Below are 27,178 nucleotides of genomic sequence, written 5' to 3'. Positions count from 1 at the left end.
TGTTTTCACCAGAAGAGGGCGTGGAACATGTGGTGAGGGGTTTTCAAACTTGAGGAACTAGTGTTGGTTGCCACCTGCAGGAAAAACTCATGGCTCTAAAGCTGAGCAGCCTCGGAGACAGGCTGTTCCATCTGCTAGGGAAGGTGCACCACAGTGGCCATGGACAAGTAGAGTGGCTGGATGACCGGCACCTTACAAATGATCTGTGGTTCTGGATGGGTGGTGTTGGTACACCTCACAAATTCCCCTTGATGCACAGGTTGTGTGTCAAGATGGCACAATGTCACCCAACATATAGCCTTTTCCTGGTGCGATAGCCATTTCACTCATAGACTAACCCCTCCCCCAGTTTGTAGCAAGCTACCTGCTATCTGCTAGTGAACTTATGTTCCCTGTCAGAATGTATCTGTTTTTTGCAGCTTATTCTGAGCTGGTCTTTGGGATACCATAATTTACCCCCTACCAGTAGGTGTCTCTGTTTGGCAACATACACATACAGAATACATTTTATTACCTAAAGTGCTTCCTTTGCCTATTAGAAATAGAAAACAGGCTTGGCAACTGTGTGTTAAAGGTTTGTTGTTTAATGTTAAAATAGGCAGCTCCTTCCAGTGTGCTCTCCCACTGTTATGTGCGGCTTAAGCGGTAAGATCCGGAGTGGAGCAAGAACACAGAAATTATAGAAAAACGGGAATACTTTCTCATTGAACGTGTGTGCCATGGTGAGCAAGAGCGTATCACTGACGGGGTCAGAGAACGAGACCAGTCCTCCGTCCCAGTCCAGCTCCACTCGGATCTTCTGGATGCCCAGGCTCACTGGGAGCGGAGTAGGGCCCTGTTCTGGAGACTGGGACTTGTACTCCCCAAACACGTTCCACAAGCTCCAGACTCCATTCCAGATGGCCTTCCCCTTACGGAGAATGGACTCGGTCATCACACCCAGGTACCAGAGGGAATTATCCCCAACCTCGATGTCCCAATGGTGCTTCCCTGAGTTGAAGCCCTCAGAGCCCAGCACACAGTGATAAAAGTCAAATCTCTCAGGGTTGTCTGGCAGTGGGTCCATGTTGTCGCTATACACAAGGCTGGTCAAGTCCTCACACATCAGGTGTGTTGCTGCTGTGTTTGGGTCCAGGATGACAGGAGCTGAGAAGATTCAAGAGAAAGTTAAATGAATAATTGCAACTTGTGGATTCATACTTCACTACCGTCAACGTGAAACAAGACAATCTTTGCAAAAAAGCGAATGTACATACTTTTCTACAGGTGAATTAAATAGATACCAATATTTAACCTAACTGAAGGTTTATGTGTGTGCATGTTGGGCTCACTGAATTCAATGATCTCTTGCATCTTCTCCCAGACTTTAAAGCTCAGGTTGCCCATATGCTTTGCCTCATCAATTAGAGCATCAGACACCATCTCTGGGATCTTCAGGGTGCACTTGGTCCTAGAACCAGTATACAGTGTCAATGCCATCAGTGATTTCATTGAGGAACCACAGACAAAAAAGAACAATATGAGTATTTGACTTACTTTTCCATTGTAGCCTTAAAGTTCTGTTGGAAACATGAGAAAGTGTATTTAATGTTCATGTACCACATGACCTGTTCAGACATAATCTTCCTGGTGTGTGTGTGTGTGTGTGTGTGTGTGTGTGTGTGTGTGCTTTAATGTCATTGATGGGCAGCGAGCAAAGCAACGAGAAACTAGCAGAGTCCCCTGTGAATGAACTAAAGCTAATTTGATAACTTGGCAAAATAATGTTGCTACTTCAATATCATAAGCAAGATCCTAAGCGCAAACATGTTAAGTGCCATCCAGTTCACATACCATTCTTTTATAGACGTATGACTCATACAGAACCACTGAGTCAGAGGCCATGCACTGTGTGTTTATTTGTAAACTACATGTGGTGAGGGTCTAGTTTGCAAGCCTTCTGGTAGTTTCATTCGCGGTACCTCAGTGGTGGTGACCTACCTATTGCTGTCTGATCCAGTAACATCCTTGGTACATTCAACAGTATTTACATCACATTTACATCTAGTCATTTAGCAGCGGCTTTTATCCAAAGCGACATAGAAAGGAGAGATCAATCAAGCTACGAGCAATAGAGATCTAGTGTAACAATAAATACTACTTTACATAATAAATTAAAAAGTGCAGGAATGTAAGTACTGTAAGTGCGAGTTAAATTCTAGACTTGTAAACTAGTTAATTTGGATAAAAGCGTCCACTAAATATCTAAAGCAAAAACTGTTATCATAACTATTTCACTTTGAGAGTCACAGATTCAGTATGTTTATGACGACAAATAAACGACTTTCAAGTCGCCTGTGATTATTACCTGCACGAATGACACATCGTCTTGTTTGAGTTCCTCCTGTATGGCTTGAATGGTGTTAGAGACAGATGAAATCTCCCTGCTGATTGTTTCGATCTTCTTCTTTATAACGTCGCTCTTCTGCCTCTCCTCCGCCTTCACAGATTCTATTCTGGCTGCCTCTTCATCTTGGAGGAACTTGTGAAGTTCTTTAAATTTCTTCTTCATCCTTATTTCAGTGCGCTGGCCCTGCCTCTGGTGTGGGAGATCATGAATAATGAAATTGGTCACTTTGGTGTTAGGCCAACCCATGATATTCATTTCTTTTAGAAACGCAATACTGAAACTAAAACTGAAACAGCTTCCCTCTCATGGAAATCCCCACTAGTCACAGTTGCAGATTTTACGCTAAAGGAAAGCTAACATTAAGAGTGACAGGGTTAAACTGAGAGAAAACATTTATATATCATGTTTTTACCAAATACTTAGCAGGATACAGTGTATTACCTTAATGAGCTGAGCGGTTTGGTCATAGGTGTTTTTAACCTCCTCTAAAAGATTCAGCTTCTCTTGCAATGGCGTCAGTGCAGTGCTGAGCTCCTCCTAGACACACTTATCAGTTTATATCACTAAACTCTATTCGTCACAATCAGTCACTTCAAAGACAGACAGACAGACAGACCAGACTGGGGAGTGTCAGTCTTGTTTGTTTAAAAGTTCAGAAAATAAGTTAAAATATTTATCTTTAGGACCATCAGGGCTGTGTGAGACACCCAAGGGTGAACACACAACATAATGCATGTCTTCAAACTGCACACTGTATGACAAATGACATGGTATTAATGGTAAGAAACAGAGTGTGAATTCTAAATAGTAAATGGTGTGTGGGGGGGTGTATCTTAGACAGTAGAAATGTTAAAGAAATACACAATGTGCAAATGCCGCCCAAAACCAGAGAGTTGCTTTTTGCTTTTAGTTGCCAAGGTTGTTTGTGACTTTTCCTACAGCATTGTCCTTTGGGACTAACTCATAGTTTTCAGTTAATTATCTGTTTTAAGTTAATTATCTTGAAAAGCATTAACTTTTGTGGGTATGGACTGAAGACGCGAAGAACAAAAGGTTTAGTCTCACCTTGTGATCGAGGGCAGCTTCATCAATGGGGCAGAACTCGTGTTGCTTGTGTTTTTTTGACGTCTGACAGACGACGCACACAGGCTCTTTGTCATCCTGACAAAAGAGCTTGAAACTTTCCCCGTGGAGACTGCAGAGCACCTGCGATGGTCCAACACTTTTCCCCTTCAGGACGGCCTCGCACAGGTTTTTCAACGCCAAGTTCCGCGGCAGCTCACCTTTGGGGGACCTCCCTCTACACACTGGGCACTCTCGGGATTTCTTGACATCCCAGCACGTCTGCAGGCAGCCCTTACAGATGCTGTGGCTGCATAGCTGTATGACCGGGTCAATAAAGATATCACAGCAGACCGGACAGGTGAGGTCCTCCTCGGGGAAAGAACGTTTAAAGGCCATTTCTGCCGGTGCTGCGTCAGTACTCTATTATTCTTTATGTTGTCTCAACTCTCTAAAACGGGATTGAATCTACTTTCACTTTAAGTCCGACTGGCTTGGTGATTAAGTGCATTCCGTTTTACCTACAAGGGGTTGTACTTGTTTTCCATGCCAAAACACACACATTCTCGAAAAGAACAAAACAAAACAAAAAACCGACTCGCACACCAGCGTCTAAGCAATCGCGGAAGTCTGGTCGAGGGCGGACTGTGCCAAATGGGAGGACCAGGTTATGATGAGAGGCTTTCAAAGGAGCTATCTGTAGGCCAGACACCAAGCGTTTCCAATAGGTAGTGTATTCCAAATTCCGTTTAAGTAGACTGAACACTACTGAACAAGCGCACAACGACCTCAATATTAAGCTCTGAGAAGTAGAGGTGGCGATACGAATCAACCGCTTTGGCCCTAAACACTATTCAAAGTAAACACTTGTTCAAAGCCCTCCCAGGCAAGACGACGTCTTTACGTCCTCTGAAGAGGCATTCTTTGAGTAATCGCACCGCGATGCGCCAGCATGAAAGGGGCCAAGCTGATGTCAGTATCAACCTCAGTAGGATTCACTAAGGGTCAGATTTGATCGATTAAGGGTAAATACATGTGTGATAAATGTGCCATATATGATGGATGTACACTTTGTTTTTTTGGTTGGTATCTGATCTCTTGTCAATTTCTGATATATGTACATTGTCCTTCGGACATGTCATCATTTAACCCAAGCTCTTTCCCCCTCCCCAATGCCCCCAATTGCAGTTTCAGAGATAGCTGAGGTGTGATGACAGTGTGTGAGCATGGTTTTGGCTGGTCTAGGTGTGAGAATTGTTTGATAACACCCCATGGTGAAGAACAATGTCTTAAACCAAAGTTAACCCAGACCCCCATTGATGTGTGGGGGCCTGTGTATGCTGAGAACAGTGGATGCCCCCGAACTGTCATTAGTTGTCAGAGTTGTTAGTTGAGACTGCTAGTTTCTTCCCGTTAGAGCAAGGTGCCACAGCGGTGCCATAGGTAAGGGGACAGATTCCACAGACAATCAGTGTTAGGGTCATCATTGCCATCACCTAGCCATCTTGGCCATCACCTGTTGTGCATAAATTGATGGGGAAAGATATTATTATTATATATTTGTCACAGCGGCTGAAGCAGAGTTAAAACAGGTTTGGAACCAAAAGCAGAAAAAGGCAACAAAGTTTCTTCAAACGTGAAATTTAATAAACCTTTTAGCAGTATGAATGTCTTTCAAAAACAGAGGCAGGAGATCCAACTAAAAAAACATCAAAGCTCAGAAGATATAAAACATGGGGATCTCAATGAGGCAAGGCAGGCAGCAAACATAAAAACTCGCAGGCCAGGCCAGGGCAAGATGCACAGTCCAAAAAACCCATAAAGGGTTAAATACAAAATCCAAAGGAATCCAGGTAAAACAGACAGGCAGGAGGAATGCAACACGAAGACGAGGCAAGAGAGTTTTCCAGGCAGGGTCCAGGCAAGCGAAAAGATAATTCAGCACTGAATGCTCTTCAGAGCACGGTTTAACTCAGGCACTGACGAGGTCCAATCAGTCACAGGTGTGTAACCAGGCACAGGGAAGAGATGATGTCCAATTAGCCACAGGTGTGTTAGACCAGGCACCTGGAAGAGTCACGCCCGACTCACATTGTTGCGTTGATGCAACGGACGGTGGAGGAGGAGTTTGGCGCATGGGGTTCTGTTGATAACGGAGACGTTATAGTGAGATTGACAGGTCAACAAACCAATCACGTCATTAGTAAGCTTTTACCCTGTGAGTAGTAGCATGCTAACCCTAACCCATCATTAGACAGTGTGCTCAGACACCTCGCAAATCCTATGATACGTATTTCTCAGTTACAGTAAAGGGGTTTTTACATTGTACAGTGTCTATTTCTCGGTAACTTTTAAAAAATCTAACCAAAAAAAGGTCAAACAACCAACTTGTAGGTACAAATACGACCATCTACGGAGTTTGGCAGCCATGTTTTTTTTTGGAGTTTGCCGCTCTGTAGACGTGAGCATATACGGGATATGATTGGCTAGTGCCTGTGCTGTCATGTATGCATGAAAGGCAATATGATTGGCTGACGCATGCATTGCCTGTTGAAAAGTTTAACCTTCTTCAACTCTTGTCGCGAGCAAAGCATGAAACGCAACGCACGCGAATCAAACGGAGCCACAATTCAGTTCGGCAAAGGATGATGTCACCCCATGCAAAGTGAATGGGGATGCGTTAACCCTGACGCATCAACGCAGCAATGTGAGTCGGGCGTCAGTGAGTTAAGGGCATGGCAAACCTGAAGCGCGCGCACAAGGGAGAGAGAGAGAGAGAGAGCACAAGACATGGATCAGATCATGACAATATTATTATCAAAGTGGATGAAAATGATACCCTTTGTCATATGGTTGTGAGACAGAAGATTTCATTATTTTATGATACACCCCTCCAGTCCACACACATGTTGTATGTGAGGAAGGTGGAAATAATATAGATTCCCAGAAAAGTATGTGAATGAATAAAATCAGAAATGTTGCCATTTCAATAACTGGGAGTTACCGATGTTAACGAAAATACTGTTGAACATATCTGTCAGTGGGTGCTGAGCATTTCCTGGATGCACTCTGTTGAAACCTGCTGGAAAATTTGTAAAATCTGAACACAACAGTACAGAGTGATTCCTTTTCACAGTGATTAAACCTGATGGCCAGACATCTAGACCTCAAAAACAAGGACTTCTTAGCCATGGAACTCCTGTGTCTTAGGAAAACACCCTGACACTGTTCCGACACACCCATCCACCCTTTGAAAGCATGACATTCCAAACTGACTTTACCCTGACAGGCAAATCTTTTTTTCTTTTTTCATTCTAAGAAGACTTTGAGCACTTTGATAGACTGCACATTTATGAATAGGGCAGTGATTTGAGACAGACTTTGATTTACGTAAATCAATCCATAGGAAGTACACAGACAGGAGGAAGTATCTAGGTGTTATATCACACAGTTGCGAATAGGGGCCTAGCATTATGTACTGTAAATCAAACTTGAGGTTTGGATCATGGCCAGGTATGTGAGTAACAGGGAAGAAAAGCCTGAAGTCAACTTAAATAGCTACACCAAACACAGCACTGATTTCCACATAAAATAGGTGTTTTATTGGTCTTCTAAAAACAGTTTCTGACAAGGCATATTTTGAACAAAGCTGCATTATGTCATGGTTATTACCCTTTTAAAAACAGTAATTTAGGTAGCATAGCACATACACTCAAAAACAATATTCCATATAATGGTATAATCCATCACATGTTGAACTTCAGATCAGCCCTCACTTTAATGTTCAGCTTTCACTGGTAAGATCCTCAGAGGTGAGAATATACAGTAATTATATAGAAATGGGAAGACACCCTCTGTAAAAAACATGTCTCAAACTGCACAGGGGTTTGTCATGGAGCGGCTCAGAAAATTACACCCCTCCGCCATCCAAGTCCAGCCGCACCCTTAAGACCCGCAGTCTGTCAGTCACAAGGGGACCATCCGGCTCAGTTTGGGAGTGGCACGTGTATTCACCGTTCAGGTACCTCACGTGCCAGGTGTTTCTGAAAGAAAGCATCGCCCTTCCTCTGGTTAGTTGCTGTGGTGATGCCCCCACTCCAGACAGTGTTGTGGTGATGCCCGCGCTCCAGACGGTGTTGTGGTAATGCCCGCGCTCCAGACAGTGTTGTGGTAATGCCCGCGCTCCAGACAGTGTTGTGGTGATGGCCGCGCTACAGACAGTGTTGTGGTGATGCCCCCGCTCCAGTCAGTGTTGTGGTGATGCCCGCGATCCAGACGGTGCTGTCCCCAACCCCCACGTCCCAGCAGTGGACCCCTGAGCGGATGCTCTGGGAGCCCAGGAGGACACATGGGTAATAGTCAAACCTCTCTGGGTTGTAGGGAACCCTAAGCTTCTCAGTGCCGTTGACCACACTGGTGGTCAGGTCCTCAAAAAGGATGAGCTTTGCCTGGGATGTGTTTGGGTCCAAGATCACAGGAGCTATGGAGACAGAACAGTACAGTATGTGTGTGTGTGTGTGTGTGTGTGTGTGTGTGTGTGTGTGTGTGTGTGTGTGTGTGTGTGTGTGTGTGTGTGTGTGTGTGTGTGTGTGTGTGTGTGTGTGGGGGGGGGGGGGGGGGGGGGGGTGGGAGTTATACTGTGTATTACCAATAGATGCAACTAGGACTTACTGTATTTATTTACATAATGTACTGTTTGGCCAACTTTTTGCTTAATTACACTTTTACAATAATGGCACTTTTACAGTTGCTTAAGTGCCATAGTGTGTGTGTGTGTGTGTGTGTGTGTGTGTGTGTTCCTTTGGCTAGGTGGGAGGATTTACATACACACAGCTTTGAGAGAGTGGATATGGCTTCACTAATCTCCTCCATCATTTTATTGATTGTGTCACTCTTCTGCTCTGCCTCCTCATTAAGAGCAGCCATCATGGCATCCTCTTCATCCTGTAGAAACTGCCGGAGCCTCTCAAACTCTTTTTTAATCTGCTGGCCTGTGTTATACACCTGGCACTGTGGGGATGAAACAAACACTCAGGAACATGACGCAGAGTAAAGGGAACAGCAATTACATATAGGGGGCTATTTGTTTAAGGGTTGATGGCGTCTAAAACTCAAACATACTAAAAACACTGACACTTTTTTATCACTCTGTAATCGGAGGCAGCACTGGTGCTGTCTGTGTTTCCTTGATGTCCAGCACACCAGGCACAGCGGCTCCCTGTCCTCCAGGCAGAAGAGCTTCAGTTTATCGTTGTGGGCGCTGCACAGCTCTTTCAACTGAAGCTTCAAAGTCTCTCTCTTGGACTAAACCCTCACGGGAAGGATTCATTAAGGACTTTCCCCTGCAAACGGGACACTGCTGAGACAGCTTGACGCTCCAGAAGGTCTGAACGCAGGCCTTGCAGATGCTGTGACTGCACGACAGGATCACAGGGTCCACAGTAAACAGGACAGGTGAGAGGGTGGATGGGTAGACGCAGTGGGAGGGGAATAAGAGAGTGGAGGATTGTACACAGGCATAGGAGTATTTCAAACCGGTTCCCTCCTGGACTCCAACCTCTGTGTAATACAATTGACTTCCTCATAACACTACAGTGGTTTGGTCTATGGATATTATATAGCATATTTAAACAGCAGGAGTTGACCCAAAGTGCTTTACAGTTAAGGGAGTGAAGCACAATGACATAAAAAAATACAGGGAAAAAAAATAAATTATGATAACCCAGCTAAAACTAGAGGGAGAATAGATGAGTTCAAGGAATAGTAGATAAAAGACTAAAATGGGAAACCCATAAAGATCAATAAAATGATCAAATTAAAATCTAAATAATAAAATAACAAATCAAGAAAAACTGATTCTGCTTCACTTGGATCTAGTTCTCAGTTGACAAATTGTCAATGGTGGGAGAGGACTTTAAAAGCACAGTATGAGCATTACATTACGTGGGAGCTTCACAGAATCCCTTTTTAGGAGAGATCAGGGGCCGTATTCACAAAGAATCTTAGGGCTAAAAGTAGCTCATAAGTGGCGAATTTAGGAGAAACTCCTAAAAATAATGGGCGTGTCAGTCTTAAATTTAGGACTCCTATTTTTTTTTACTAAGAGCAATTCACAAAATATTTTATCCCTAAAAGTAGCACCTAAGTCAGGACAGCTTAAAACTCCTCATGAGGACTCCTAAGTCACTAAGACCTATTCACAAAAAGTCTTAAAATGGCTGAAGCCAGACGTAACGTGTTGGAGACAATGAACGACTCTGAATTGTTGAGAAGATATCGTTTAAACCGTGAAGGCATCAACATTTTACTAGAATTAGTGCGGGATGCAATCACGTCTCCAACTATCCGAAACAACCCAATCAGTCCGGAAGTTAAATGTTTGATAACATTAAGATTTTTGGCTACGGGGAAAATGCAACTTTGCAACGCAGACGACTTCAGAATATCGCAATCATCAGTAAACCGATTCATTCATCAAACAATCACCGCACTCTGTAGACCACACATTGTACAACAGTTTAACCGGTTCCCTTTGGACAATCGCCTTTACTTACAAGGATCAAGGTCAATTTCATGGCGTTTGCAGGAATGCCCGGTGTCGTGGGTGCCATCGATGGAACACACATTAAAATAATTGCTCCATCCAGAGATGATGAGGTCTTTGTAAACCGCAAAAAGGTACATTGAATTAATACACAGATAGTGTTTGATCCAAATTTCACAATCATGGATATTGTTGCGAAGTGTCCTGGATCTACTCACGATTCGCGCATTTTAATGGAGAGCGCGGTCTGCGCCAGCTTTTTGAGCGGCACCATGTACCTGCTGGATGCCACTTGTTGGGTGACAGTGGGATCCATGCAAGACATGGCTTTTGACACCCTTCCTCAATCCACAACCGGGAGCACAGTTGAACTACAACATGCAAGTATACGCATGAGGCCTATTTTGGTGACACAATACCTGTAGCCGCGACGGCTCTTTTAAAGTCCACTCCGCAATCTCCATCCTACATTGTGACTGGAGCGCATACCACCGCTTCTCGCAGTCATCGACAGAGCGACACACGGCAGGGAATGAAGCATTTATGTTAACACATATGTCCTCCCATGCCTCACGCTTCTTTTTTGTGGTCACCCCACAGCCAAATTTAGCTTTTATAACTCCCTTCCTCTCCAGCACACTCTGGGCCAACATGGACAGTTGGTCCTGGGACCAGTTCGACTTTCTCTTACGTCTCGCCCTCGTTTCGTCCATTATGACAGGAGGACTTAAAGAGCCGTATGGACTGATATTTGAAGTGTTTAAGGGCTGGAAATGTGCCGATTACCTAATAGTTTGCAGGGAGCTTTAATTATTACTTCCTTGATTTCATGCAATTTCCGTGTTTTTTTCGGCAATTTCTCTTTCTCTAACGTGCAAAGCGTCATTCTCGTTGGATGCACAAACTTGTCATCATGCGTGTGCATTCTGCTAAGTGCACTATCCATAACTATTTAATATGACTTCATTTGAAGCCTAGGTTATTCTCTTATTTTCTGTTGATTTAGTGGGATCGTTAGGGGGATGTTAGGACTGAGTTTTGAATGAGAGCGCCTGTCAGCAACCAATCACCGTACGCACCGCTTCTAAACTCGTGCATGAGAATGGACGTCATCCATAGCAACGGAGTTTTTATCTTAAGCTTAGGAGTTGGTATTATCCTTAGTATGAGTAGGTCTCAGAGCCGTTGTGAATCACTTTTAAGAAATTACTCCTACGTAAAAGGTTTTAGCGCGAGTTAGGAGCACTCCTAGTGGTAAGATAAAAGGCTTTGTGAATACGGCCCCAGATCAGTACTGAAGCTTGTGTTACTCCTACATTCGCAAACATCTGAACAGAGCTTGTTGTGCTCTAAACATGCACACACAGGTGAACTAGAGGGAATGAGGTGCCACTCACTTAGCTGTCTTTCTGGGCAGTGGAGGCGTGTGACCTGCAAGGTAAACATATTTTGATATATTTGTCAATATGTCAACATAGCCTCATGTTGATAATGGCTTTCATTATAATTCCTTGTCCTGTTAATTGTATTACTGTAGTACTTTATCTAGAGGCAGGTCTAACTGTTGTTCAATGGTTACTGAGGGTTTCAGTGGTAAGAGACACAAAGTGTATAGAAGACGGGAAAGACTTTTTCAGTGAATTTGTGTTTGAAAGTGAGTAAGTGTATATTTTCTAGAGGATCAGAGACTGACCTTCGTCTAAATCCAGGTGCACTGGAAACTGTTACACCAACAGGTCCTGGATGATGACTTCCATATACCCTACAGCCCTCACGCCAAACCCTTTGCCACAATAAGGTAAGGTGGCCCTCTTCTGGTTGAATCTTTGGTCACAGCCACTTCCCACTGTTGTGTAGTTACAACACTAAGCTACAACTTCAACTTACTACACTGAACTATGTCCTTCATTTTCTCCCAGACTATGAAGTCTAGGTTGCCCAGGTGATTTGCTACATCAATCAGAGCCCCGAAACTCTCTTTGGATTCTGTAGCGTGTGCTTGGAACCATGCCTTAGGCTGTGAGACTTTAGTTAGCACCTGTTTTAGTTTGGCTTTAAACAAACAGAGAAAAGAAAATCTTTCACCTTTCTATGGTAGATTTGAAGTTCTGAAAAGAGACAATATGTACTTTCAATTTTAAAGTAATTTCAATTCATAATATTTGTATTAATTTCAATATTTGGTAGAGAGAAATCTTGTACCAAAAGCAATGCACAGCAATGACAATAACACATATTAAAGAATTATTGAATGGCGGTGTTATTGTACATGTTTATGTCCGAGTAAGAATTTCTGTGATTTAAATCTGTCTTTCAGTCTCTGTTTCCTGAGAAACGGACAATCAGGTTTAGGTTGATAAAGTTATTTTTAAATCACCTGCTAAACAGCATGTGATTCATTACAATACCAACAATCACCAGTAGGTGACGACTACGCGTTGAATGTAAGATATTTTAGAATCAAAGAAGATGATTCTTACATTTGGTTTCTTGTTGGTTGTACTTAAAAACCTCAAACAAATCTAGATAGATCTACTATAAAAACCTTAATCAAATCCAGATCAACATATTCCCACCATGTAAAGAAAAAAAATGAAAGGAAATTGAATTGGCAGTTTGTAGTGGTACTGCATCTCAGACGTATATAACCACATCAATATACATAAGGTTTATGACTTTAATGTACACACGTGTAGTTGACATGTTGAGAAAAAATTATAAATAACAAACACTATGGTAAGTAGAGTAATGGTGATAATAATAATCAATATATCAATAACAATCAACATAAACTCGGGCTACTACTGAAGAGTGAAGATGACAAAGTAATGCAGAAAATGTTACACATGATTATCACACAAACTCAAGTTTAATCTCATAATCAGCAGCAGCAAACACCACCTACTGCTAGTGTTGGGAGGGGAGTGTAGAACTTCTACCTAACAGCCACATGTAACATATAGTAGATACATATATTTTATATTGTAAAAGCATAGATTTAGATATAGACCACTGAATTGTGCTGATGTATTGTTTTTTTACTCAATGGAACATTTTGGGGTTAGTTTCAACATAGTCTGCGTTGTTCAATGGTCACCGAGGGCTTCAGTGGTAAAATACTCAGTGAACTGCGACTGTAGAAGAAGGGAAAGACTTTCCCAGTGAATTTGTGTTTGAAAGTGTGTAAGAGGGTATTTTGTAGAGGATCAGAGAATGACAGCTGTCCTTTATCCAAATCCAGATGCACTCTGAGTGTGTGGAGGTTCTGTTTCAATGTATGTGTATGCCCTATGAAATCCACTCCAAACCCCACACACCACACTCTCCCCCATGTGAAGGTGGCCCTCTTCCTCTGGTTGGACTCTGTGGTCACACCCACATACCAGCATGTACTGTCTCCAACTTCAACATCCCAGTAGTGTGACCCTGAGTTGAAGCCTTCAGAGCCCAGGACACACTCCCAGTAATCAAATCTCTCTGGATTATTGGGGAGTGTCTGTTTAGAATACGTCATTTTAAATCTGGTCAGAGCCTCAGAAATGATGAATTTTGGGTATGCAGTGTTTGGGTCCAACACAACAGGAGCTGAACAGAGGGATAAGGAGAAGGTGAGCAAATGGACTCAGGTGTATGACTTATTTTACTGTTGGCTGGTTGGCTGTTATTGCGTCATTTAGCTTTAGCTTGTTTTTTAAATTGATGTTATACTGTAAATGTGTGTGTGTGTGTGTGTGTGTGTGTGTGTGTGTGTGTGTGTGTGTGTGTGTGTGTGTGTGGTTGTGTGTGTAGTAGGTGACATAGAACTCACTGAAGTGAACAATGTCCTTCATTTTCTCCCAGACTCTGAACTTCAGGTTGCCCAGGTGCTTTGCCACATCAATCAGAGCTCCCAAAACTCTCTGTGGTTTTTGCAGTGTGCACGTAGAACTAGGAAAACAGACTCTAATTAGCACTAGTTTTAGTGTGGGTTCAAACAAAAAAAAAGAAAAATGAAATTTCTCACCTTTCTATGGTAGCCTTGAAGTTCTGAAAAACAACATACAGCACAGATTTCAGTTCAGTTCATTTCAAAATACTGTGTCTGTATTAAGGGCTTACTTATTGTCCATGCATTGGACAGTAATGATAATAAATTACACAACAAAATAAATGATCTCACAATTTTTTTTACAACTGAACTTAAACCACATGTTCATACCTGTAAGAAGATTATGTCTTCAGCAGCCATCTGCTTTTCAATGGTTGTTATTGTATCTGAAAGAGTGGACATCTCCTTGCTCAATTTTTCAATCTTCTCTTTCATAATAAAACTCTTCTGCTTCTCTTCCTCCTTCAGTGCTCTTATTCTGGCCTCCTCTTCATCTTTTAGAAACTGATGAAGCTTCTCAAACTCCTCCTTGATCTGCTTCTCTGACTGATGGGCCTGGACCTTAAATAACACATCAAAGGGACTACAGTCATACAAAATGTTACTTACTCAAAACAAGCATGAGCAGTTTATCCGAGGGCTGAACTATCATGTGGTGAAATCATAGCTGTAATTTTCTTAATGATCCTAATAATATAAATATCAGTTTGTGTACTTGTAATATCTGTATCAAAATGCTCAGGTGAGATGCTTGATGTAACTTCAATTTTAAAGAAACTGAATAGCTGCACAATACAAGTTGTTTACGTATCATACGTATCACATAGGTTATATTACACAATGTAAGAAACAGTGCTGTGACGTCAATGGTCTCTTCCGAAAACTGATTGTTCTGGTAAATCTTACCTCAATGTAACTGGCTGTTTGGTCACATGTTTCTTTAACTTCTTCAAATTCTTTTAGTTGCCTCTGCAAGGGCATCAGTACAGCCCTGAGCTGTTCCTATGATGAACGCATATTTCATACGTTGAGATTATCTATACTTATTTTCTGTTGTTGTGGAATATTACACAAACTGATATTTATATTATTAGGATCATTAAGAAAATTACAGCTATGATTTCACCACATGATAGTTCAGCCTTTGGATAAACTGCTCATGCTCGTTTTGAGTAAGTAATATTACACAATGTAAGAAACAGTGTCATGAAGTCAATGGTCTTTTTCTGAAACTTGTTGTTCTGGTTAATCTCACCTTAATGTGACTGGCTGTTTGGTCACATGTTTCTTTAACTTCTTCAAATTCTTTCAGTTTCTCTTGCAAGGGCTTCAGTACAGCCTTGAGTTGTTCCTATAAGGAATATATATTTCATATGTTGATGTTATCTATACTCATTTTCTGTTGTTGTGGATACTAATTCAGTAATAACACAGATACAGAAGGCAGAGTATGCCCATTGCATAGTCATAAATTACATGTTCACCTATAAGCAAAGAAATATAAACTCACTTTATAATCTACTGCAGCTTCATCTATGGGAAGGAATTGGTGTCCTGTGTGTTTCCTGGAAGCCTGACACACCAAACATATGGGCTGTTTATCCTTCAGACAGAACAGCTTAAGTCTCTCACCGTGCAGACTGCAGAGCACTTCAGACCCTCCTGAGGCCTTCTGACTCTTCTCCTTCAGGAAAGCTTCACATAAGTTTTTTAAAGACAAATTAATTGGTGGATTGTCCAATGAAGATTTTCTTCTACAAACTGGACACTCCTTAGATTTCTTATGTCTCCAGAAAGTCTGAAGGCAGTCTCTGCAGATGCTGTGACTACACAAAAGAATGACTGGTTCCTTGAAAATATCAAAGCAAACAGGACAGGTGAAATCCTCTTCAGGTAGAGAGCTTTTAGATGCCATCGTCTTCTCAGAGAAACAGCCACTTGGCTGGAGATTAGAGTGCACACTGAACTTTCACTTTCTATTCGTCAAAAATACCCTCAGTAAGTCCCACTTTATAGTCTGTTAAGTAACACTGGCATATAATTCTAGATTAAAATAGATCTCCTGACTAAAAGTGTCGAACTGAATAGGCAGAGTAGCTGACTCGAAGTAGAATGCTTCATGGGTCAACGTTTATTTCCTTATTTTTCCTTCGATCAACTTCAGACTTCTGATTGGTCTAAACTGCTTTCAAATCTCTTTCCTTATTTACCCATGGTAAGTATGGAGCCGGAAAAACTGGATTGGACTCTGGCAAGTGATTGGCCTTAACTACCTTAATTTCTCTTCCCTTATTTACCCACGGTAAGTATGGAAATGGAAGAACTGGATTGAACTCTGGTGAGTGCTTAGTGAAGCAGTGTGGAAGTATGCATCTAGTCAGACATGGTCAATGTGATGTTACTTCACAAAATGGAAGTATCAGTTGTTATGTTGGCGTTAGAGATAAAGTGTCACATAGAGATACTGTGTCTTTTTTCATAAACCATTAACATGTTATTATTATCTCTCAGAACCTGAAATTCACTGCAAGCACATTTTTCATTGGTGCTTTGCCACATCGATCAGAGCCCCGAAACTCTCTTTGGATTCTGCACCGTGCGCCGGGATCCAGCTGTAGACTGACAGACTTTAGTTAGCGCCTGTTTTAGTTTGGCTTCAAACAAAGAGACAAAAGGAACGCTGTCACATTTCTATGGTAGATTTGAAGATCAGAAAAAAGAGAATAAGTTATTTCAGTTCATAATATCTATTAATTTCAATAGATGGTATGGTATTGAGAGCAACTTTGTACCCAAAGCAATCTACAGCAATGACAATACAAAATGTAAAATAATTATTGGATGGCGGTATTAATGTACATGTTTATGTACAATCTCACATGTGTGTATTGTTAATGATAAAATTAACTCTGAACTTTAGATTGCCTAGGTGCTCCCAGACTTGCAGGTCTCTCCCTTTATTGAGCCATGGTAAACACAGAACTGGAATCAACTGGACTGGAATGATGAGTGATTACCTAATCAGTGCAGCATCAGAGTGTATGAGTATGTCTCTGGTTCTTCACAATCGGACAATCAGGTTTATGTTAATGAAGAATACAAAGAAAATCAGCTGCTACTAAGCATGTGATTAATAACAACAGTTATGGGGGTGATTCATGAACCATTCAAAGGTTATGACCACCTCAGGATAAACACAGAGAATGACCCTGTTTACAGTCATCTTTATATTTCTAAATATGTTGATAGAAAGAAGTTTTAAGATCTGGTTTTCCATGTTGGTTATGTTTAAAAACCTTTTTTAGATACAAAAACAAATTTAGATAAACATATTCCCACCATGTAAGGAAAGGTACTTACTTACTTACTTACTTACATGTAAGGAAAGGTTGTTTCTCCGCTTCGCGTTGGGGTGCTGTTCGCCCTGTCAGGGCTTATTTTCCCGATAATGACCGGCGTTCTATACATTATCCCTTACTTAACAGCCACATGTTCTGTATAAAACTACTACAGAGGAAACATATTTTATATTGTAAAAACATAGATTTAAATAAAGACCAATGAATTGTGTTGTGTTTTTTACTCAATGGCACATTTCAGAGTTTGTTTCAACCTAGTCTGCGTTGTTCAATGGTCACCGAGGGCTTCAGTGGTAAAATAATGAGTGGTGAACTGTGGGTACCCTCCACACTCAGCAATGGACAGCTACCAGCATAAGGACCCAAGGTGTCTATCTATGCTTGTCCCCGCCAAACTAATTGGAAACCAATCCAAGCCCCCCTACCAGTGGCGTAAACACGTAAGAAAGGTGACAGAGGTGAAGCAAAATAAAAGTTCCCTACACCCATTGGTCCCACCGGCTACATTTGGATTAAAGGATGTTTTAACATTTAGTTTCCCATGTATTTCCTCAAAATAATCTAGATAGATCTACTTAAAAACCTTAAGCAAATCTAAATAAACATCTTCCCACCTTGTAAAGAAAAAAAAACTGTTGTTTTTCGGTGCTGAGACCTGAAAATGTAATTGAATTCATGTTATTTCATGAACATTTCAATATTTCATGTGTTCTACTGCATCTCAGACCTAACCATATGTACATTTGTACATTCATGACTTAAATGTACCGACATGTAGCTGAAATGTTCAGTAAACTTTAAAAAGTAACTGATGAGTAACGTGATGAATAACAATCAACATAAACAGGTACTACTACTGAAGAGGGAAGATTTCAAAGTAATGCAGAATTTGTCACAAATGATTATCATACAATATCACACAAACAATTGAGGCAAACTCAAGTTTAATCTCATAATCACCAGCAGCAAATACCACCTGCTAGTGTTGGGAGTGGAGTGTATTATTTCAACTTAAAAGCCACATGTTCCATATAAAACTACCACAGAGATATATATTTTATATTGTAAAAACATAGATTTACAACCCCAAATCAGAAAAAGTTTATTTTCACAACACTTGCAAGACGTTCGGGTGAGGAAGCAAGTGCGGCAGCAAGTGAGTAAGCGTTTCAGGTGTAACTTTGTCCCATTCTTCCTGCAAACAAGTCTTAAGGTGGTACAGGGTCTTCGTTGTCGCATTCCAAAATGTGCCACACATTCTCTAAGTCATCAGCAATGCAGACAGGCCAGTCCAGCACCCACACACCCTTCTTCCTCAGCCATGCCTTTGAAATGTGTGCAGAATGTGGTTTTGCATTGTCTTGTTGAAATATGCATGGCTTCCCTGGAAAGGATGTCGTCTTGAAGACAGCATATGTTGCTCCAAAATCTCTATGTACTTTTCAGCATTAATGGTGCCATCACAAAAGTGTAAGTTACCTTTGCCAATGGCACTGACAAAACCCCATACCATCAGCCCCAGGCTTTTGGACTTGCTGGTAACAGTCTGGAAGGTCCTTTTCTTTAAATCACATCATTATTTAATTATTCTACCTCATAACTACCCCTTAATTGCACCCGTCCCAACTTTTTTGGAATGTGGTGCAGGCCTGAATGGCAGGAATGCATGTATTTTTTTTTACAAATCGAATGCAGTTGACCAGACAAATAGATATAGACCAATGAATTGTGTTTACGTATTTTTCCTTTTACTGAATGTCACACTTAAAATTTTGGAGTAAGTTTCAACCTAGTCTGCATTGTTCAATGGACACGAGGGCTTCAGTGTTAAAATACTCAGTGATGACCTGCGGCTGTAGAAGAAGGGAAGGACTTTCTCAGTGAATGTGTGTTGGAAAGTGTGTAAGTGTGTATTTTGTATAGGATCAGAGAATGACAGCTGTCCTTTATCCAAATCCAGATGCACTCTGAGTGTGTGGAGGTTCTGTTTCAATACATGCACAGGTCCCCCAAAACTCACTCCAAACCCCACACGCCACACTCTCCACCATGAGAAGGTTCCCCACTTCCTCTGGTTGGACTCTGTGGTCACACCCACATACCAGCATGTACTGTCTCCAACTTCAACATCCCAGAAGTGTGACCCTGAGTCGAAGCCTTCAGAGCCCAGGACACATTCCCAGAAATTAAATCTTTCTGGATTATCGGGGAGTGTCTGTCTAAGATCTGTCCTTTCAAAGCTGGTCAGATCCTCAGAAATGATGAATGATGGGTGTGCAGTGTTTGGGTCCAACACAACAGGAGCTGAACAGAGAGATGAGGAGAGGGTGAGCATATGGACTCAGGTGTATGACTTATTTTACAGTTTGCTGGTTGGTTCTAATTGCACCATTTAGCTGTAACTTTGAATTTTACGTTGATGCAATATAGCGAGTTAGTGTGTGTGTGTGTGTGTGTGTGTGCGCGTGTGTGCGTGTGTGCGTGTGTGCGTGTGTGGGTGTGTGCACGTGTGCGCGTGTGTGTGAGAGAGAGTGTGTGTGTGTTCCATAGGTGACATAGAACTCACTGAAATGAACTTTGTCCTTCATCCTCTCCAAAACTCTGAACTTCATGTTGCCAAGGTGCTTTGCCAAATTAATCAGAGCTCCCGAAACTCCCCATGGTGTTTGCAGTGTGCATGTAGAACTAGGAAAACAGACTGTAGTTAGCACTAGTTTAAGTGTGGGGTCAAACAAAAAAAAGACAGATTAAATCTCTCACCTTTCTATGGTAGCCTTGAAGTTCTGGAAAACAGCATACAGCACATATTTCAAATAGATAACAATATTCAAAAATGTATTAAATGTCAAAAAATTAAATATGTATTAAATGTCACACACATCTCACTGTTTTCTTTTACAACTGAACTGAAACCACATGTCCATACCTGTAAGAAGATTATGTCTTCAGCATCCATCTTCTGTTCAATAGCTGTTATTGTATCTGAAAGAGTGGACATCTCCTTGCTCATTTCTTCAATCTTCTCTTTCATAATAAAACTCTTCTGCTTCTCTTCCTCCTTCAGTGCTCTTATTCTGGCCTCCTCTTCATTTTTCAGAAACTTATGAAGCTTCACAAACTCTTCCTTGATCTGCTTCTCTGACTCATGGGCCTGGACCTTGAATAACACACATTAAAGGGACTACAGTAATAAACAAATATTACCCAAAACAAATATAATGTGTCGAATATTAATATTGTCAAAGTAATAATGTGTATTACTGTTGACAGCATGAGCAGTTTATCCAAGGGCTGAACAATCACATGGTGAAATCATTGCTTTACATTTCTGAATGATACTTGTTACGATCCCGGCTCGTGAACCGCAACATAAATTGGAGGCAGAACACAGAGTAAACAAAAATAGGGGTTTATTTACGATAAAAGAAAAATAGGAGATAAAATAGTAAATGCAAAGCACCACAAAAACCTAGTGTGCAGCAGCATTAAACCATGGTGAGAATGCAAGACCCCTTCTGAGGGCCAACAGCTTGACTTCTCAGTTGTGGACAATCAAGCAAATGATGCCCATTTAAAACCCAAAGGCTGTTGCACTGCCACTACAAGGCCAGTGGGGGGTGCAGCGGGGCCTAACATTACAAATATTATAAATATCAGTTTGTTTGTTTACTTGTAATATCTGTATCAAATCGCTCAGGTGAGACGCTTGATGTAACTTCAATTGTACTTATAATGAAACTGAATAGCTGCGCAGTACAAGCTGTTTATGTATCATATCATATAGGTAATATTACACAATGTAAGAAACAGTGTCATGAAGTCAATGGTCTTTTTCTGAAACTTGTTGTTCTGGTTAATCTCACCTTAATGTGACTGGCTGTTTGGTCACATGTTTTTTTAACTTCTTCAAATTCTTTCAGCTTCTCTTGCAAGGGCTTCAGTACAGCATTGAGTTGTTTCTATAATGAACAAATATTTTATACGTTGAGATTATCTATACTCATTTTCTCTTATTTCGGATACTCATTCCGTATCAGCACAGATACAGAAGGCAAGGTATATCCATTACAAAGTCATAAATAACATTTCCACCTATAAGCAAAAAATAGAAACTCACTTTAAAATCTAGTGCAGCTTCATCTATGGGAAGGAACTGGTGTCCTGAATGTGCCCTGGAAGCCTGACACACCACACATATGGGCTGTTTATCCTCCAGACAGAACAGCTTGAGTCTCTCACCGTGCAGACTGCATAGCACATCAGACCCTCCTGAAGCCCTCTTACTCTTCTCCTTCAGGAAAGCCTCACATAAGTTCTTCAAAGACAAATTCAGTGGTGGATTGTCCAATGAAGATTGTCCTCTACAAACTGGACATTCTTTAGATTTCTTCTCTCTCCAGAACTTCTGAAGGCAGTCTTTGCAGAAGCTGTGACTACACAAAAGAATGACTGGTTCCTTGAAAAAGTCAAAGCAAACAGGACAGCTGAAATCCTCTTCAGGTAGAAAGCTTTTAGATGCCATCCTCTTCTCACTTCGCTGGAAAGTTTGTGTTTACACTTAACTTTCACTCTATATTCGTCAGAAATCACCTCAGTAAATCCTGCCTCATTATCTGTAAGATTAAAATGGCATGTGCTCACCCATTAAAATAGATCTCCTGACTAAGAGTGTCGAACTGAAGAGGCAGAATAGCTGACATTAAGTAAAATGCATCATGGGTTCACGTTTCTTTCCTGATTTTTCTTTCGGTAAACTTCAGAGCCTTCGGATTAGTCTAAACTGCATTCATGACTCTCCTTACTCACCCGCAGTAAGTTTAGAACTGGAAGAACTAGATTGTTCTCTGGTGAGTGATTGGTCTAAACTGCTTTCATTTCTTTCCCCCTCTTTACCCACAGTAAGAATGGAACTGGAAGAACTGGATTGGACTCTGGTGAGTGCTTAGTGAAGCAGTGTGGAAGTATGTAATTATCTAGTCAGACATGGTCAATGCGATGATTCTTCACAAAGATGGAAGTATCAGTTGTTATGTTGGAGTTAGAGATATAGTGTCACATAGAGATAGTGTGTTCTTTTTCATAAACCATTTACATGTTATTGTCTCTCAGACAATATTCACGTTGGATAGATCCCCTTGGCATATGTGCACTTTGAAAACCTGATAAGTGCTCACAAGCACAGGAAAGACCCTATAAATGTTCATCACCAGCTGCTGTATGAACCTCTATGAGGGCAAAGCATAATAGAGTTGGGGTGTAACGGCAGCCACTCTATTTGCACGCGCTAATGGATACGGTCCCATTTGTTATATCGCAGCTCCTGCGATGAGGAACGTCTCGCTTACTTACGTAACCTCAGTTCCTTTAACAGGGACCAGATAAAACAATAGTTGCGTTCTACGGTGTCTCCTTGGTGGGTGTTGCGACGCTCAGATATTTGAACCAAGGCAAAAAAAAGACAACATCCCTTTAGCGAGTTCGCTGAAGCAACTTTGTATTAATATCCATGGTAACCAATCGCTTAGCACTAACCTGCTCCAGGGCAGGCTAACCAAAGTTTAGCTGGCTAAACTTGCCACACCCACGCCAAAAGGAAGGATCCCATTGACAAGGAGTCATAAAGTTTGATTAGCGTAGGAAAAGTTCTTTGCTATCGCCAAGAAGATCCACTTTTCCATCATGAGTTCTTGTATGAGCGCTACCGATTACTTTTTGTAATGTCGGCGATGCACTCATAATTATATGACATTGGTACAGTTGATAAACCCGAAATAACTTTCATTAGCAGCCTGAGACGTGATTTTTAGTTTGCACATGAATAGCCTACTAACGTTTTCTTTGATCCCAGGAAATTTGAGCACATAACCCATCTCCATTACGGAGATATTGGCGAAAGTTGTTTAAGATCTTGTCCCACAATCACAATGTTATTAACCATACGTCATCAACAAATGATGATATAGTCTACCTCAGTCTACTTCACAGCATTTTTTTTTGTAGAAAAGGTGGATGCATGATAAGAGAGAAATGCACACAATATATTTTCATGCTTCAATTTATTGAATTTCTTATTAATACATTTACATTGTCATTTCGCAGACGGTTTATTCAAAGCTATTTACAAGGAGATGTAAAACTACAATTTCTAGGGAAGCGAAGGGGTTTGAACTAGCAATCTGTAGCATGCAAACCATGAGTTCTACCCATTGCACCAGAGTCACATATTAGACATTGGAAAAGATATCACAACTTAGACAGCCTAAAGACAGTTTCTTATATCGCTGTCACAGACGAGGCAGTGTTGAATTTTGACATGATTATGGTCTTGAATTCTTCATAACGCGTTCATGGTCATATCCTGCCTTAGCGGAGGAAAAAAATGAGTTTTTCTTTGAGTTTAGACTTTTGTTCGGGAAAAGAAAATCATGGTTTTGGTGATCGACCTATCCTGCCTTTTGAAGCAGGACGTGCACGCGCAATTTAGCTGACGATTTTAGCCTGGGACAAATTAACGAGAGGTTAAAATAAATTAGCGCCCGTCGCCAGACGGGCTTGGCCTGTTCTCAATTATCGAGCTAGTTAATCTCCAGTCGCGAGCTAAATTAGTTATCTGAGCTTTAGTTGTACGCCGAACAGGGCCTAGGTCAAGTCCCATTTGTTATATCTGGTCCCTGCTAAAGGAACAGAGGTTACATAAGTAACTGAGACGTTTCCATGTTGGTTATACTATATAAAAACCTTAAACAAATCTAGACGGATCTACTTAAAAACCCTCAACAAATCTAGACGGATCTACTTAAAAACCCTTAACAAATCAAGATAAACATAGTCCCACCATGTAAATAGAGAGAAAAAAAAGTTGTCAATACTTAGACTTGAAAATGAAATTGACTATGGGGTATTTCATGTGCTGTACTGCATCTCAGACTTTACCATATGTGCATCAATATGCATAACGTGCATGACTTAAATGTAAAGACACATAGCTTACATGTTGAGAAAACGTTAAAAGTAACTGATGGGGAAACAGTGATCAATATCAACATGAACTGGGGCTACCACTGAAGAGGGAAGATTGCAAAGTAATGCAGAATGTCACAAATGATTGTTACAAACAATTGAGGCAAAATCAAGTTTATTTTTCCATATAAAACCACTACAAAGGATATATATTTTATATTGTAAAAACAAAGATTTAGATGTAGACCAATGAAATGTGATGTATCGTTTTTATTCTAAATGGCACACTATAGATTTTGGAGTTCAATAGTTACCGAGGGCTTCAGGGGTAAAATACTCAGTTGTGAACTGAAGCTGTGGAAGGGTATGACTTTCTCACTGAGTGCATTGTTGAAAGTGTGTAAGTGTGTATTTTGTAGAGGATCAACGAATGACAGATGTCCTTTATCCATGTCCAGATGCACTCCGAGTGTGTGGAGGTTCTGTTTCAATACATGCACAGTTTCTCCAAAACACATTCCAAACCCCACACACCACACTCTCTCCCATGTGAAGATGGCACTCTTCCTCTGGTTGGACTCTGTGGTCACACCCACATACCAGCATGTTCTGTCTCTAACTTCAACATCCCAGTAGTGGGACCCTGAGTTGAAGCCCTCAGAGCCCAGGACACATTCATAGAAATCAAATCTTTCTGGATTATTGGGAAGTGTCTGTCTAAGATCTGTCCTTTCAAAGCTGGTCAGATCCTCAGAAATGATGAATATTGGGTGTGCAGTGTTTGGGTCCAACACTACAGGAGCTGAACAGAGAGATAAGGAGAGGGTGAGCAAATGGACTCCGGTGCATGACTTTTTTACTGTTGGCTGCTTGGTTCTTACTGTTTTTACTTTAACTGTAACATAGTGTGAGTGCGAGTGCGAGCTGTAGGTGACATAGAACTCACTGAACTGAACTTTGTCCTTCATCTTCTCCCAGACTCTGAACCTCAGGTTGCCCAGGTGCTTTGCCACATCAGAGCCCCCGAAACTCTCTGTGGTTTTTGCAGTATGCACGTAGACCTAGGAAAACAGACTGTAGTTAGCACTAGTTTAAGTGTAGGTTCAAAAAAAAAAAAAAAAAAAAAAAAATAGAAATCTCACCTTTCTATGGTGGCCTTGAAGTTCTGAAAAAAATTAAATACAGCACAGATTTCAGTTCAGTTAATGTCAATAAACTGTCTGTCTTGAGGGCTTACTTCTTGTTCAAGGTCATAAACATCATTTTTTAACGGAATTGAAACCACATGTCCATACCTGTAAGAAGATTATGTCTTCGGCAACCATATGCTGTTCAATGGCTGTTATGGTATCTGAAAGAGTCGACATCTCCTTGCTCATTTCTTCAATCTTCTCTTTCATAATAAAACTCTTCTGCTTCTCTTCCTCCTTCAGTGCTCTTATTCTAGCCTCCTCTTCATCTTTTAGAAACTGATGAAGCTTCTCAAACTCCTTCTTGATCTGTTTCTCTGACTGATGGGCCTGGACCTTGAATAACAAAAATCAAAAGGGACATAATTTTTTACTTAAAACAAATATAAGTTGTTGAATATTAATAGTCAAAGTAATGTGTATTACTGTTGACCGCATGAGCAGTTGTGGTAGATCATTGGTGTAATTTTCTTAAATGACACTAACATAAATATCAGTTTGTGTACTTCTAATATCTGAATCAAACTGATGGGTGAGATGCTTGATGTAACTTCAATTGTAGTTGTAATAAAACTGAATAGCTGCACAATACAAGTTGTTTACGCATCATATAGGTAATATTACACAATGTAAGAAACAGTATCATGAAGTCCCTTTCCGAACTGGTTGTTCTGATAAATCTCACCTTAATGTGACTGGCTGTTTGGTCGCATGTGTTTTTAACATCTTCAAATTCTTTCAGTTTCTCTTGCAAGGGCTTCAGTACAGCATTGAGTTGTTCCTATAGTGAAAAAATATTTCATATGTTGAGATTATTTATACTAATGTTCTGTTGTTGTGGATACTCATTCAGTAAGAGCACAGATACAGAAGGCAGAGTATGCCCATTGCACAGTCATAAATTAAATTTCCACCTATAAGCGAATAATAGAAACTCACCTTATAGTCTAGTGCAGCTTCATCTATGGGAAGGAACTGGTGTCCTGAGTGTTTCCTGGAAGCCTGACACACCACACATATGGGCTGTTTATCCTCCAGACAAAACAGCTTGAGTCGCTCACCATGCAGACTGCATAGCACTTCAGACGCTCCTGAAGCCCTCTTACTCTTCTCCTTCAGGAAAGTTTCACATAAGTTCCTCAAAGACAAATTCACTGGCGGGTTGTACAATGAAGATTTTCTTCTACAAATTGGACATTCCCTGGATTTCTTCCGTCTCCAGAACTTCTGAATGCAGTCTTTGCAGAAGCTGTGACTGCACAGAAGAATGACAGGATCCTTGAAAATGTCAAAGCAAACAGGACAGTTGAAATCCTCTTCAGGTAGAGAGCGTTTAGATGCCATCCTCTTCTCACAGAAACAGTCACTTCGCTGGAAACTTTGAGTGTGCGCACTTAACTTTCACTCTCTGTTGGTCTGAAATCACCTCATTTAATCCCTCCTGATCATCAGTAAATGAACAATGGCATATGCTTAACAGTGTGCAGGGAGTGAGGAGTTTAAGTAGACTGGTGGAGGGAGTTACAGGTGCTCGTGATTAGGCAATCAGGGGACTGGGAATTGACCATGGCTGACTAGATAATTAGATACTTCTACACTGCTTAACGAATCACTCACTAGAGTCCAATCCAGTAATATACATACCGTGGGTAAATGAGGGAAGGGATATTAACGCAGTTTAGACCAATCAGAAGTCTCTGAAGTTGATTGAATGAAAAATCAGGAAATGCTTTTGACCCACAAAGCATTTTACTTTATGTCAGCTATTCTGCCTATTCAGTTCGTCACATTTAGTCAGGAGATCTA

General features: G+C 41.0%; 1 protein-coding gene across 1 annotated transcript; it reads right to left on the bottom strand.

Moving 5' to 3' along the window:
* Nucleotides 1-589: 589 nt before the first annotated feature.
* LOC308380635 (uncharacterized protein) lies at nucleotides 590-26,716 on the bottom strand (the record flags this gene model as incomplete). The annotated part of the gene is given in 23 exon segments (XM_080858043.1): nucleotides 590-1,146; nucleotides 1,332-1,450; nucleotides 1,537-1,559; nucleotides 2,348-2,578; nucleotides 2,831-2,926; nucleotides 3,455-3,861; nucleotides 7,671-7,899; nucleotides 8,279-8,461; nucleotides 8,802-8,865; nucleotides 13,313-13,580; nucleotides 13,804-13,922; nucleotides 13,999-14,021; nucleotides 14,194-14,424; nucleotides 15,119-15,214; nucleotides 15,374-15,805; nucleotides 20,149-20,379; nucleotides 24,722-24,984; nucleotides 25,129-25,200; nucleotides 25,203-25,243; nucleotides 25,325-25,347; nucleotides 25,478-25,708; nucleotides 26,058-26,153; nucleotides 26,312-26,716. Coding segments are annotated over 23 exon segments (4,440 nt in total).
* Between the last annotated feature and the right edge of the window lie 462 nt (nucleotides 26,717-27,178).

This window comes from Sprattus sprattus (assembly GCF_963457725.1).
Source record: "Sprattus sprattus genome assembly, chromosome: 19".
Lineage (NCBI taxonomy): Eukaryota > Metazoa > Chordata > Actinopteri > Clupeiformes > Clupeidae > Sprattus > Sprattus sprattus.
Note: the sequence above shows the minus strand (reverse complement) of the source record. Positions and strands in the feature narration are given on the sequence as shown.